The sequence below is a fragment of the Ostrinia furnacalis genome, unplaced genomic scaffold (assembly GCF_004193835.3).
Source record: "Ostrinia furnacalis isolate ACB-3 unplaced genomic scaffold, ASM419383v2 OfSCF2049, whole genome shotgun sequence".
Taxonomy (NCBI): Eukaryota; Metazoa; Arthropoda; class Insecta; order Lepidoptera; family Crambidae; genus Ostrinia; species Ostrinia furnacalis.
In genome coordinates this window covers 1-15569 of record NW_021132288.1, presented here as the reverse complement: position 1 = coordinate 15569, position 15569 = coordinate 1, and the positions used below count along the sequence as shown (strand labels likewise).

At 41.4% G+C, this 15569-nt stretch overlaps 1 protein-coding gene across 1 annotated transcript; it reads left to right on the top strand.

Annotated features, from left to right (window-relative positions):
- The first annotated feature begins 291 nt into the window (after window positions 1-291).
- Window positions 292-5021, top strand: nAChRa3 (nicotinic acetylcholine receptor subunit alpha 3). The gene is made up of 10 exons (XM_028306829.1): window positions 292-387; window positions 810-949; window positions 1228-1272; window positions 1362-1471; window positions 1840-2020; window positions 2114-2229; window positions 2313-2618; window positions 3219-3374; window positions 3797-4055; window positions 4678-5021. Exons 1-10 carry the CDS (start codon window positions 330-332, stop codon window positions 4873-4875), a joined length of 1569 nt encoding a protein of 522 aa, XP_028162630.1. The 5' UTR covers window positions 292-329; the 3' UTR covers window positions 4876-5021.
- Window positions 5022-15569: the final 10548 nt, after the last annotated feature.

Below are 15569 nucleotides of genomic sequence, written 5' to 3'. Positions count from 1 at the left end.
AGGTGCGCCGTAGATTTATAAACAGAGCGGTAAATAAATGCCCTCAAAAATATAACTTGTAAAAAAACAAGTCTAGCAACTCAGTTCTTTTGCTTTGTAACGCCGTAAAATATCTCTTGGTAAAAAAAATCATAAAACGATTTTAAGATTTAAATCCTTGAACGGAAGCTAATTGAGCATGCGGTTTGATTGAGCAACAATACTTTTCCAGGATTCGATTTGCAACGAGTATTTTTGAGAGTTTTGTGTTTGGTCGCAGGTGGCAGGCCAGCGGCGGGGGCAGGGCGCGCGGCCGCGGCGCCATGCGCTGACGCCATGCGCCGCCCGCCATGCCACGCCGCGCCGCGCCCGCGGCTCTCCCGCTGCTGCTCACCCTGCTGCTTGCTGGTAACTACGCTTCCACTGATCACCTTTCCAACCGTTCTATTGTCGCTGGCTGTGAACGCGCGATTGTTGCTTTGTAGAGTACGAGTATAACGACACGCTAAAAGCTGTTATAGCTGATATTACCCGTATGTCCGAAAGCAGCATTTGCTGGTAGTAGTTACACATAATAAGAACTTAGGTACTTATTAATCTTAAACGTACCGAAGGATGGCCAATAATAATCCATACTTTACATATTATACGTTACAGTACCTACATTTTACCTACATTTAATAGTACATAGTAAGAATCTGTCCAACGCGCACTAAGTATTATCAATCGCACGTATCTTAGTGAAGGTTTCTGATGTGAGCTTAGCACTAGCTTTAAGCAGCACCGAGCGGCTAACACATACGGTTGAGCAGCGGCGCGTGTGTCGGCAGGATGCGGCGGCAACCCGGACGCCAAGCGCCTGTACGACGACCTGCTCAGCAACTACAACAAGCTGGTGCGGCCCGTGCTCAACGTCAGCGACGCGCTCACCGTGCGCATCAAGCTCAAGCTGAGCCAGCTCATAGATGTGGTAACTATGCGCCGCTGAAGGCCAGTGCAACCAATCTAAAACTACTACACATTTGCCGAATGCTCTTGCAAACGAAAGACGTGGGTTCAAGTCGCACTTGTAGCGATTTTGACTAGTAGACGTGTATTAAAAAAGTTCTTTTTAAATGCTTTATATGAAACTAAACTTACTCATAGATTGTCGTGTCAGTATCAAATACCCATACAAGAGTAATATTTTTAAATAATTTTTACTAATTTTAAAGCTAGTATAAAAAGTATTTTTTTTCTGTTTTCCAGAATTTAAAGAATCAGATTATGACGACCAATTTATGGGTGGAACAGGTAAGCGCTAATATAGTTGAGGTTATTTTCGCAGCTCATAATAGCTACACAGAAAGAACAATGGCTGCAATGGTTGCGTTGTGTTGCAGAGTTGGTACGACTACAAGCTGTCGTGGGAGCCGCGCGAGTACGGCGGCGTGGAGATGCTGCACGTGCCCTCCGACCACATCTGGCGTCCTGACATCGTGCTCTACAACAAGTGAGACCGTTTATTGGACAATCATCTGTTCAAATTGCATACAACACGCAACATGACATAATCGAAATCAAACATTTCTTTAATTGAGATACATCGATGAACATGTTAAATAATTTGTAAACACATTAATAAATAATATCAAGAAGGTAAATCCTCCTAATTTTACTCAAAAACTAAACCAGAGCGAAAAACAAGTTTTAAAATCACTTCCAAATCCAAACTATGTGAAATGTTGGGGCTGATGCCTTTGTTATCTGCTACAAAAAAATGAACATTTTGCTCGAAATAACTATGGTGTACAAGCCAGGCGACGTTTTATTTCGTGCGTTTGCTTTTTATGATGTAATAAGCGGTTGTTGTGTGGGCAGCGCGGACGGCAACTTCGAGGTGACGCTGGCGACGAAGGCGACGCTGAACTACACGGGCCGCGTGGAGTGGCGCCCGCCCGCCATCTACAAGTCCTCCTGCGAGATCGACGTCGAGTACTTCCCCTTCGACCAGCAGACCTGCGTCATGAAGTTCGGCTCCTGGACTTACGACGGATTTCAGGTTCATTTTCAATTCACTAAAAAACTTTTATTTCTATACTAAAGTTTTTTTTACTATTTTGGTCGAATCGAAAGACTAATGTTTTTTTTGCAGGTGGACCTGAGACATATCGACGAAACTCGTGGCACAAATGTAGTCGAACTCGGAGTCGATCTCTCAGAGTTCTACACCTCCGTCGAATGGGACATCCTCGAAGTGCCCGCCGTTAGGTAATAATTCTGCAATGAGATGAAAGATATGTGTATCTTCCTAGATTTTTTTTTTACTAATGAATTTGACCATATATTTTAAGAAATGAAAAATTCTACACGTGCTGCGACGAGCCCTACCTGGACATAACGTTCAACATCACTATGCGGCGCAAGACGCTGTTCTACACCGTGAACCTGATCATCCCGTGCATGGGCATCTCGTTCCTGACGGTGCTGGTGTTCTACCTGCCGTCGGACAGCGGCGAGAAGGTGTCGCTGTCCATCTCCATCCTGCTGTCGCTCACGGTGTTCTTCCTGCTGCTGGCCGAGATCATCCCGCCCACGTCGTTGGTCGTGCCGCTGCTGGGCAAGTTCGTGCTCTTCACCATGATCCTCGACACCTTCAGGTGACTTACTACCTGTACTTATCGAAGTGATTCAGGTTTAGCTTCTTCACTTTTTATGAAACTCAGTTTCATGTTTTAATGCATAGTTTAGTCTTAACTGAAACGTCGGCCGTTTGGTGTAGTGGTTCAGAACGGACTACTATGCCGAGAGGTCCCGGGTTCGATTCTCGGCCGGGCAGAAATTGAAATGATGAATTTTGATTTCTGTGACGGGTCTGGGTGTGACTAGGTGTGTATAATATGTATTTAAAAATATTACTGACGGGATTGCTACTATGTACCTTAATTTTGAGTTTCCGATATTTTGCCACTGTTGCAAGCGCCATGGTCACGGAGTAACTGAAGAAACTTGTGAGTGAGATGTCATGGGCAGACACATCGGTCTACCCTCTGTAGCAATCCCGTCAGTGATAATAATTATGTTAGTGACCATGAAAGTTTAAAACTATGTATAGTTTAGTCTTATTTTATTGAGGACACGCCAGTGTCAAACTTTATGAACTACCTTGTGAAATTTCTCCCATAAAGAAGCTCGCTATAGAGCTGTATGTGAAACCTACCGTTGTTGACAAAGTGATCGATGAGCGTGATGGTCGGCAGCATATGCGTGACGGTGGTGGTGCTGAACGTGCACTTCCGCTCGCCGCAGACGCACACGATGGCGCCGTGGGTGCGGCGCGTGTTCATCCACGTGCTGCCGCGCCTGCTCGTCATGCGCCGCCCGCACTACCGCCTCGACCCGCACCGCAGCCGCTTGTGAGTGCAGCCCTGCCCCCTTCCGACCCCGATCACACTTCTCAGTTTTGACCCGTCTTCGGTTTACATTACTTTTTGTGTTCGTTTCAGCCAAATGACGTCCACTGCTGGACAAAGGCCTCCCCCCAGGTTTTCCACAATGAACGGTCCTGCGCTGCCCGCATCCAGGCTCTTCCCGCGACCGTTACCAGATCGTCGGTCCACCTAGTACTTTTTGTGTATCTGGGCCTGATCGCCGAGCTACCGTATCTAAATGTATCAATTATGGTTGTTTTCATCGGTCAGCACGCCAAATCTCTGTTACAGTTGAGTAACTTGAAAATCTTGAATGAATTTTGCTGGTTTTGTACTTTTTGTAAAACAAACCGGTGTGTGTATCGGAACACATGACAATTTGGNACATTTAGCACCGGTTGTGACAGCGCCGGGCTGGTGACGGCGGGCGGCGAGGCGACGCCGTGGGAGGAGTGCCTGGGCGCGGGCGCGGCGGAGGCGCTGGACGCGGAGGGCGCGCCGCCGCCGCCCGCCGCCTGCCGCGCCTGCCGCGCCTGCCGCCTGCACGACGCGCCCGCGCTGTGCGACGCGCTGCGCCGCTGGCACCGCTGCCCCGAGCTGCACAAGGCCATCGACGGCATCAACTACATCGCCGACCAGACGCGCAAGGAGGAGGAGTCCACGAGGGTGGGTGACTTTGACTTTGCAGTAGTTCATTTGAAGACTTAGCTCAGGCGACTGAGCTTTCTGATAGATGACAGATCATACAAAATCTTCAGACCTACTTATTGAAATGACCTGGCTCCGTCTTTAAAATGGCACTTTGAGACGTCCTTGAATTCATTCCTCATCTTTTTACTCTAGCTAGAGTATCTGAGTATTATAATATTAGTTTTTCACTAGCTCAAGGCTACGCCAAGTTTGTCTATTATGTAGCTCAAAACGAAATCTATCAAAACACACTTTCATCTTGTAGTCGGTTTAAGTTTATCTAGGTAATTGGAATTTTTATATTTATACCCCCTTACTAATAAAACTTACACACTCGTTGAACAGTGTGACGTTTAGTATGGAAATGTAATTTTAAAACATTGTTCAACAACTGTGTAACTTTTTATTATAAAGGGGGATAGTGTCAAATTATTTCTAAAATGGTTTTTACTTGTAAAATCAACTGCCGGCTTAAATACAGCGCAAGCACCTCAGCTCAGCAGTCGAACAGTCACTCCGCACACGAAAGATCATGGCATCTCTGAGGCAATCGTCAATCTCAAGCTACTCGTCTTGCATAACGGCTTTCCCTCGGCAGGTGAAGGAGGACTGGAAGTACGTGGCGATGGTGCTGGACCGGCTGTTCCTGTGGATCTTCACGCTGGCGGTGGTGGTGGGGTCGGCGGGCATCATCCTGCAGGCGCCCACGCTGTACGACGAGCGCGCGCCCATCGACGTGCGCCTGTCCGAGATCGCCTACGCCACCGCCAAGCCGCGCCCGCCGCCGCCGCGCTAGCCGGCCAGCCAGCCCGCCAGCCAGCCAGCCGTCCGGCACGCCGCACCCAGTATTATTATACGATGTTGTAAATAATATACATATTATAGTTTATACGACGAGCGATGCTATTAAGAATGAGTCGAATTTCTTTTGATAGAGACGAAATAAAACGATCGTTTATACTGCCCTTCTTTAATTCTATTTTTTAAGTTGTGCAAAGAAAAGCTGCTGGAATTTTCCGACCGAACAGTGCCCACATTCGCGAGAGAAAATACAAATTGAAATAATTTTATTGAAACCCAAATAGCAAAGGTAATCTAAGCTTAATATGATTCCATTGATAATGAACACATTTGGTTGCCATTGAAAAAAGATTCATGGAAAGTAATAATAGAAGGCCAGTAGAATTGATCTATTAAGTAGTTAAATAGATAACTAAATTTTAATTTAATTTTAAGTGATTAATTGCATGTAAGCACAGAAGTTAGTAGCATGTGTTTACATGCAATTAATCAGTTAACTTAAAATTAAGTTTTTTGTTTCCTACTTAACAACTTAATACGTGTAAATCAGCCGTTACGCTCAAAAAGTTGGGTTCGACGTCCTAACATTCATGTATGGTTTTGACTAACCAACGACGAAAACGTTGGACTTTAAAGAAAATATTTTACGTGGACTGTTCTGCTGAAACGCATAGAAACGCAGTGAGTCTGCAAAGGTTCCGTAGTTAGAGAGATACACGTGAGTAGGTACTGGAAAATGACTGATATAAAAAAGAACTTTATAACCTACTAGGGTGTGTGCCTACGACCTACGACGTAGTACTTATTATTATTCTGTGCTACGACTTTGCACGCGTGAAAATAGTTTGCTGGCGACAGCGCAGTGCGCATTGATTGCGTGCGTTTATTAGTTTCAATGCAATTGTTCAATTCACACTAAGCTTAGGCGCAGACCATCGATTTTTCGTCGGCCGATAGTTTAGTCGGGCAGTTGATCAGTATGGGTGGTATGGGCATGTATGGAAGTGCGCACATTACGCCGATTCGATTTGGCCGATTCTTCATACAAATTAAAATCGGGCCCAAAAAATTGATGGTCTGCGCCTAGGCTTAGTCTTGAAATTTTAATTCCATTATTTGGACTGAAGACCTTGGCTTCAGACAATAGTTGCCATAGCCGACTGTTACAACGCACTTCGGAAGCTTGATTAATCTAAAAATTTGGTAAATTGGTAGCCACTTGTAAAATGTTTCATACTGAAAAAGAAACACTACAAAGCAATTAAATTAAAACCAAGAACAATATTTCTATTTTCCATTATGTCTTAAAAGGTATAGTGGTCAACATGCATACCACGCACGAGGTCCCGGGTTCGATTCCCGGGCAGAAATTGAAAAAGGTTAATTTTAATTTCTGTGATGAGTCTGGTTACTATGCATAATATGTATGTATTTATAAAGTATACAAGTAGTATATCCGTTAAACTAGCACCTATTACACAAGCATAATATTAGTTGCTCACTTTAGGGCTAGATGGTCCTGTGTGAAATTGTCCAAAGATATTAAAAAAAAATGGTTTTGAGATAGTAGTGTGGTGGTGCGGTAGCGGTGGTGCAGTGGTGGCGAGCGGTGGCGGCGCGGGCCTGCGCTTCGACTCCCGCTCGTATGGCGTTTTGCACGAGGGTCAGTTGGTTCTAATAATTAGTTCGACGCTTTCTTAACGGTAGAAGTAATTTACAGTAGTCTTCAGATAATCATCAACGCAAGCGCTATATGAGGTTTCTAATGAGAATATAATGTCTTCACCATTGATTTCCGACAAGGACAATCGCGTTAAAAATAATCTCGTTTAAAATATTCTAAAAAAAAACTTAATAATAGGTACGCTTATTTTAATAAAGACAATGTGTTAATTCTGAGCAGTAACTAAGAGTAGGTACGTTATGTAGTACGGTAAGTTACTGGGTTGAATAATTTATTATCTGTTACAGTCAAAACTCGCCAAAAATCAGTCAAGTGTAAAATTTTAAAATTTTACCAATCAGTCAAAATTCATACGAAGATTAGGTTATGTGAAAATTAGGTACTAGGAAATCATGAAAATGTGTAATAAAGATAACTACACTGAACCGTCCCATCTGTGACATTGACAGAGGGGCGCCACCGTCGATACCGGTTCCGATTTTTGCCATGTTGGAAACTATAATATTATGTAGTTGAACGATGATGGCGCCCCCTGTTAATGTGATTTTTGAGACGGTTCAATGTAGTTCATATAATACAAAGTTGAAATTTTCATGTCATAGATGTCATTAAAAAATGTCAACCCAAAAACTATGGCATTTATCAAACCACACCAACGACAGTGGCGGCCCCCTGTCAATGTCACGAGTGGGACAGTTCATTGTATAGTTCCAATATAACTGAACTGTCCATGACATTGAGAGCGGGTCGCCACAGTCAATACCGGATCGCTGGTTCCGATTTTTGCCATGTTGGAAAACATATAATTGAACGATGGTAGCGCCCCCCTATCATTGAGTTTGGTGGGATAGTTCAGCGTGGGTCATCTTTATCGGGTCTTTATAAAATTTGAAATAAACTGACAGTTCCTACCCCCATAAACAAGTTGCACTTTTTGATCGAATCCGTCATAACTCGATTTTAATGTGCACTTTGTCTCGACCCACTGCTCAGTAGGTTGTACTTTTTTTCTGTGGTTTAATAATCTTGTCATTAAATAACGATTAGTGGTAAAGGAGGTAGATTTCACAAATATGGATAGATTAGGATGAAGATTTTATCAGTCAGATACTATTAGTGTTGCTAGAAAATAGTGAGTTGAAAACAGTGGTACCGGAGGCGATCGTAATAAAAGACAGCGAAAGAGGGTAGATCGATGTGTCGGCCAATAAATTACATCTCACCCGCAAGATCTTCAGTTACTCCGTGATCATGGCGCTCGCAACAGTGCCGAAAATATTAGAGGCTCGTAAATAAAAGGTACATGGCAGCAATCCAGTAGATAACTATTTGTATACTAATGCATTATAAGTCAATGCATAAATAATAGTTGTATTATAATATAATACTAATTTCTTCCAATTATACATTTGCAGATCAAGCCAGTGCAGTGAGATTAAACCGGTGTGGGTGGATTGAGTTAGCCGCCGCGCCGAGGAGACATTTTATTTGAGGTATGTTCTCCATATTTTATGATATATTTTTTGTCTAACCCAAAAAAGATTACAATACCTATATCGAGATTTTATAAGAAAAATTAAGATTGAGAATTAATTTCACAACAAAACTTGATGAGTAATGAGTAATGACGTTATGTGAAGACATCACAGTCTTGTTGCAGAAATAATTTCTCGCCCGGTTAATAAATAGGGAATTTTTAACACAATAAATAAAATCACTTAACAAAATAATCAGTTGGTATGTAATGTGATTAATCTTCCATTTTGTGATAATCTTTTCATTTGCGTGTTTATTTNAGTAACAAACCATTGGACGTGGAGAGGGTCATTAATTATACGTATATTTTCTACTTTGCCGAACTTTAGCGTGAGAACGGTTTGTCCAAAACATATGAATTTGGTCTTATTCAATGCAAGATTAAGTGCCCTTCAACCGTCATGAAGATCACTTTTTGATAGGGTAAGTCCTTTACGCGGTATAACCGGAAAACCGAAAAAGAGAAAACGAAACCGAGAGTCTTAATGGGCAACCAATGAAGCCATTAAAACAATAAAATCTTTTGTAGAAATTATTTCCGATTTAAAAGCTAATTCTACTGGACTAAACATTCATTTATGGTTTTAACTAACCAACGACGAAAAAATATTTCACGTGGACTGTCCTGCTGAAACGCGTAGAAACGCATAGAAATGCAGTGACTCTGCCAATGTTCCGTAGTTAGAGAGATACACGTGAGTAGGTACTGGAAAATGACTGATAAAAAAACGAACTTTATAACCTACTAGCTGTGTGCCCACGATGTAGTACTTATTATTATTCTGTGCTGCGACTTTGTACGCGTGAAAATATTTTGCTGGCAACAGCGCAGTGCGCATCGTTTGCGTGCGTTTATTAGTTTCAATGCAATTGTTCAATTCACACTAAGCCTAGGCGCAGACCACCGATTTTTCGTCAGCCGATAGTTTAGTCGGGCAGTTGATCAGTATGGGTGGTATGGGCAGGTATGGAAGTGCGCACATTACGCCGATTCGATTTGGCCGATTCTTCATACAAATTAAAATCGGGCCCAGCTATCGGCCAACTAAAAGTTGATGGCCTGCGCCTAGGCTTAGTCTTGAAATTTTAATTCCATTGTTTGGACTGAAGACCTTGGCTTCATACAATAGTTGCCATAGCCGACTGTTACAACGCACTTCGGAAGCTTGATTAATCCAAAAATTAGGTAAATTGGTAGCCACTTGTAAAATGTTTCATACTGAAAAAGAAACACTACAAAGCAATCAAAACCAAGAAAAATATTGCCATTTGCCATTACGTCTTAAATGGTATAGTGGTCAACATGCCGGCTGGCACACGACGCACGAGGTCCCGGGTTCGATTCCCGGGCAGAAATTGAAAAAGGTTAATTTTAATTTCTGTGATGAGTCTGGTTACTATGAATAATATGTATGTATTTAAAAAGTATACAAGTAGTATATCCGTTAAACTAGCACCTATTACACAAGCATAATATTAGTTGCTCACTTTAGGGCTAGATGGTCCTGTGTGAAATTGTCCAAAGATATTTAAAAAAAAATGGTTTTGAGATAGTAGTGTGGTGGTGCGGTAGCGGTGGTGCAGTGGTGGCGTGCGGTGGCGGCGCGGGCCTGCGCTCCGGCTCCCGCTCGTATGGCATTTTGCACGAGGGTCAGTTGGTTCTAATAAGTAATTAGTTCGACGCTTTCTTGGCGGTAGAAGTAATTTACAGTAGATTCTTCAGATAATCATCAACGCAAGCGCTATATGAGGTTTCTAATGAGAATATAATGTCTTCACCATTGATTTCCAACAAGGACAATCGCGTTAAAAATAATCTCGTATAAAATATTCTAAAAAAAACTTAATAATACGCTTATTTTAATAAAGACAATGTATTAATTCTGAGCAGCAACTAAGAGTAGGTACGTTATGTAGTACGGTAAGTTTCTAGGTTAAATAATTTATTATCTGTTATAGTCAAAACTCAAATCTGTCTAAACCACTTTTTACCGCCCAAAATCAGTCGTGTAAAATTTTAAAATTTTACCAATCAGTCAAAATTCATACGAAGATTAGGTTATGTGAAAATTACTAGGAAATCATGAAAAATGTGTAATAAAGATATACTATACTAAACCGTCCCACCTGTGACCGTCGATACCGGATCACTGGTTCCGATTTTTGCCATGTTGGAAACTATATTATGTAGTTGAACGATGATGGCGCCCCCCTTTTAATGTGATTGGTGAAACGGTTCAGTGTAGTTCATATAAACAAAGCTGAAATTTTCATGTCATAGATGTCATTAAAAAATGTCATAACCCAAAAACTATGGTATTTATCAAACCACACCAACGCGTGTAGATCGCGTGAACGGTCATAGGTCGCGCGACCTGTCCTTGACCTTTGATCGTGCCGGCGATGGCGATCTGCACGCGTTGTTGTGGTTGAAGCCTAACTAAAGCACTAATTCCTGACGAATACGACGACACAAGAACGTCATTTCTATATGGTTTTTTATTTTAAAATAAACACTACGTCTGGCTAACGCCTGTTAACGCCTTTGCCTTTTCCAAACATAAGATGACCTACACTGAACTGTCCCACCCAACTCATTAACAGGGGGGCGCCACCATCGTTCAACTATGTAGTTTCCAACAACATGGCAAAAATTGGAACCAGCGATCCAGTATTGACAGTGGCGGCCCCCTGTCAATGTCACGGGTTGGACAGTTTATTGTATAGTTCCAATATAACTGAACTGTCCTTTCCATGACATTGAGAGCGGGGCGCCACCGTCAATACCGGATCGCTGGTTCCGATGTTTGCCATGTTGGAAAACATATAGTTGAACGATGGTAGCGCCCCCCTGTCATTGAGTTTGGTGGGATAGTTCAGCGTTTTATCGGGTCTTTATAAAATTTGATAAAAACTGAAAGTTCCTACCCCCATAAATAAGTTACACTTTTTTATCGAATCCGTCATAACTCGATTTTAATGTGCACTTTGTCTCGACCCGCTGCTCAGTAGGTTGTACTTTCTTTCTGTGGTTTAATAATCTTGTCATTGCAATAAATAACGATTAGTGGTAAAGGAGGTAGATTTCACAAATATGGATAGATTAGGATGAAGATTTTATCAGTCAGATACTATTAGTGTTGCCAGAAAATAGTGAGTTGGTGAACAGTGGTACCGGAGGCGATCGTAATAAAAGACTGCGAAAGAGGGTAGATCGATGTGTCGGCCAATAACATCTCACCCGCAAGATCTTCAGTTACTCCGTGATCATGGCGCTCGCAACAGTGCCGAAAATATTAGGGGCTCGTAAATAAAAGGTACAATCAGGTACATGGCAGCAATCCAGTAGATAACTATATTAATGCATTATAAGTCAATGCATAATAATCTATATATATAAAAGAAAGTCGTGTTAGTTACTCCACTTATAACTCAAGAACGGCTGAACCGATTTAGCTGAAAATTATCAGGGAGGTAGTTTAGAGCCAGGAGAAGGACATAGGATACTTTTTATCCCGTTCGAAATAAAAAAAAGTCTGCTTATTTATTGCCATTAAGGCGGAACAAAGTTCGCCGGGTCAACTAGTATAATATAATACTAATTTCTTCCAATTATACGTTTGCAGATCAAGCCAGTGCAGTGAGATTACACCGGTGTGGGTGGATTGAAGTTAGCCGCCGCGCCGAGGAGACATTTTGTTTGAGGTATGTTCTCCATATTTTATGATATGTTTTTTGTCTAACCCAAAAAAGATTACAATATATCGNTAATTTAGTATTTCTCCAGATTTCAGATGGCGCGGTGGCTGCGGCGTGCGGCGTGCGGGCGGCGTGGGGGCGGCGTGCGTGCGGCGTGCGGGTGGCGTGCGGGCGGTGTGCGTGCGGCGTGCGGGTGGCGTGCGTGCGTGCAGTTTAAAGTAAGTACGCCAGAAATATTACTCGACTACTGACTGAGTACGCCTTGTGCTGCGTTTCTTTTTCTTTTGGAAGCTCATTTTGTTTAGCCATTGGTATTATTAGCTAATCAACGACAAAATATGATTTTTGAGTGGAAAGTAATAAGGCTTTAAAACCTGTAGGTATAATTAATTTAAACAATCTTCGTATATTAATCTACAAAGAAAAACAAATTAAGAATGCATAAGTGCCACCAGTGCTCAAAATTGAATAAAATATTATTGATTGATTTGTAAAGGCAAGTCAAACAAAATGTCCATGGTGAGGTCTCAATAAAGTGCCACGTCATCTGTACTGGGTCTGAAGCGTGTCGGGGGGGATGTCATCATCATTTACCAATTCATCATAAATCATTATTCATTTGTATTTTATGTTTTAGACGTTTAATGAATTAATAATTAAAGGTAATAAATATATTTTTCCAATATTAAAGTATTTTGTATGTAATTACAGATTCGAGCGGCAGCCACCGGCCCCAGGGACAGGGAGATCATCCTCCGCGTCGGAGATCCATGCGGCTCTCACCAAGAACATGAGGATTATGATTTTGACAGGTATGTAGATGTATGTCTACATAAAGCCACATAACTGACGCCTTTTTATATGTAAAACGGACCTATGTTAAAGATGATATGCGGACATGTTATCAGAAGTGTCTGCTGGACTTGGCGTTTGATGGTATTAACGTAGAATAATGTCGTTGCAGGTGCGCAGGCGGGCGAGGCAAGGAGCGACGGCGCCAAACGTTTTCTGCTGGTAATTATAATTTTCTTAAACTTCCACCGTTACTTGCACTTGAGTAAGAAACCGAGGACGCTGGGGAGTTGATGAACACTATCGACCATCCACAGCCCTCAGTATAGAAATCGTTGCATTTACTATGGATTTGTGACGCAAACATCAGCATGGTTGTATGATGTGAGCATCATTTAAATTATTGCCATTTCAAAATTGTTGGCACTGAATAGTGTGCGTTCCTTCTTGAGCGATAAATTGTTTGGTAGGGCCCAAAAGATAAGGAGACATGTAAAGTGCCCCATAAGGGCTATCTTTTCTTTTTTTTATTATTTTTTATAATAATATTTTGACGTTCATAAGTGCCACTTGTGGTCTAAACTGAACTTAAGATTTTAATTTTTTATTTTGATTTTGTCTCAACTATGTACCTGTCCTCCAACTTTTTTAAAATAACTAAAGTGAAGTTGTTTTCTCAGTTCCAGCGAGCGGAACTCCGGCCGACCACGTCCGAGCGGCCGACGAGCGCGGCCCGAGCGCCGCGACCGAGGCCGGAGGGGCAGTGCGGCTACACTCATCATGTTTCAGGTAGGTACCTAAGTATTTATTTATTAAAGGGGGACTGATAAACAATAATCCAAAACGAACGGACTTAATGCTTTACACCATTTTTTACTAGTCAAGCATGCAGATGAGGGTTTCAATATTAACTAAAAAAAATACATAATGCAATTTTAAACGAACTCAGAATTGAATGTATTATTGTTGCTTTCGATAGGAATACTTGCTTTTTGGTCCCATATAAATTTTATTTTATTTTAGATTGACAAAGTATTTTTATTCTATGAGCATGAGAATCGATGACAAGTATAGTTGTTATTTACCTAATAAAATGTTTGCATGAATCTAAAACTACATTAGATCTAAGAGAAATTAAAGAATATTATTATTTCCCTATAATTGATACCAAAAATAATATTATGTATTTCTCTGCAAATTAAAGTCAAGGTCCANAAAATTAATTATGACCATCGATCCGTCATTATATGTCCATATAAAAGGCGTAAACTCAACCAAGGCATTATGGGACAAACTCAAGAATATGTTTGACGACTCCGGTTTTACTCGCAGAATAAGTTTACTCAGAAACCTGATCTCAATAAGACTCGAAAACTGTGATAACATGACTGCATACGTTACTCAGATAATAGAAACATCTCAAAAACTTAGCGGAACCGGGTTCAACATAAATGATGAGTGGGTGGGCTCATTGCTTTTGGCCGGTTTACCAGAGAAATATGCGCCGATGATAATGGCCATTGAACACTCCGGAATTAATATAACAGCAGATGCAATCAAAACAAAATTATTGGATTTAGAAGTCAGTACCGGAAGTGAAAATTGCATAGAAACAGCATTTGCCGCCAAACACGTGCAGCGTAACAAATATGGCGTCTCTCATTCGTACAACAACAAAAGTAATAATTCAGCAATGAGAAATACGCAAGCTGAGTCAAGTAATTCAAGTGTGAAATCGACCAATGGAAAGACAATAACTTGCTATAATTGTAAAAATGTTGGCCACTTCAAGAATAAATGCCCATACAAGAACAACAAAGCATTCCAGAAAAATAAACAAATGAATGCATTTAGTGCCGTATTTTTGAATGGCTCATTTAGTAAGCAAGATTGGTACATTGACTCCGGGGCAAGTTTTCATATGACATGCAACAAAGACTGGTTGAGGAATGTGTCTGAAAATCCACAAGTTACAAGTATTATGGTTGCCAACAACAACAAAGTTGAGGTTATGTGTTGTGGTGAAGTACAAGTTACAACTTCTGTACATGGCAAAGAGTGTGATGTGATCATAAAGGATGTGCTGTATGTACCCAGCTTGGCCACCAACCTGATATCTGTGAGCCAAATGATCAACAATGGAAGCAAACCATCTTTCAAGTCTGATGAATGCCGTGTATACAACCAAAACAATATGTTGATAGCTACAGCATCACTGGAGAATGGCATTTACAAGTTGAACTTGAGTGAAAATACCAGTTCTTGTCCAGCAGTAGCAGCAGTGGTTGACAACAGAACTTGGCACAGACGGATGGCACATATCAACAGCAGAGCTCTCAATTTGATGAAAAATGGAGCAGTTGAAGGCATAAATTTTCCTGATGAAAGCAACATAAACATGACAAGCTGTAAAGTATGTTGTGAAGGGAAGGCAACCAGGTTACCTTTCACACATGTTGGCACAAGAAGCTCTGATGTTCTGGAAGTGATACATGCTGACATTTGCGGCCCAATGGAGACAAAGTCAATTGGAGGCTCCCGCTACTTTCTGACTTTAGTAGATGATTATAGCCGCATGTTGTTCATCTATTTTTTGAAGAGTAAAGATGAAGCACTGAATTGTTTTAAGGAATTTAAGAGTATGGTAGAAAACCAAAAGAATAAAACAATTCAAGTATTCAGAACAGACAATGGTAAGGAATTCTGCAACAGTGCCTTTGATAGTTTTTTGAAGAGTTGTGGAATAATACACCAGAGAACTAACCCCTATACTCCGGAACAAAATGGTTTAGCTGAAAGACTAAATCGTACCATCATAGAAAAGGCAAGATGCTTACTGTTTGACGCAAATCTAACAAAGAGGTTCTGGGCAGAGGCTTCGCACACAGCTGTATACCTGAGAAACCGTTCTATTTGTGCAGGTTTGAACAGCAAGACACCTTATGAAATGTGGACAGGGCAGAAACCAAACCTTGAAC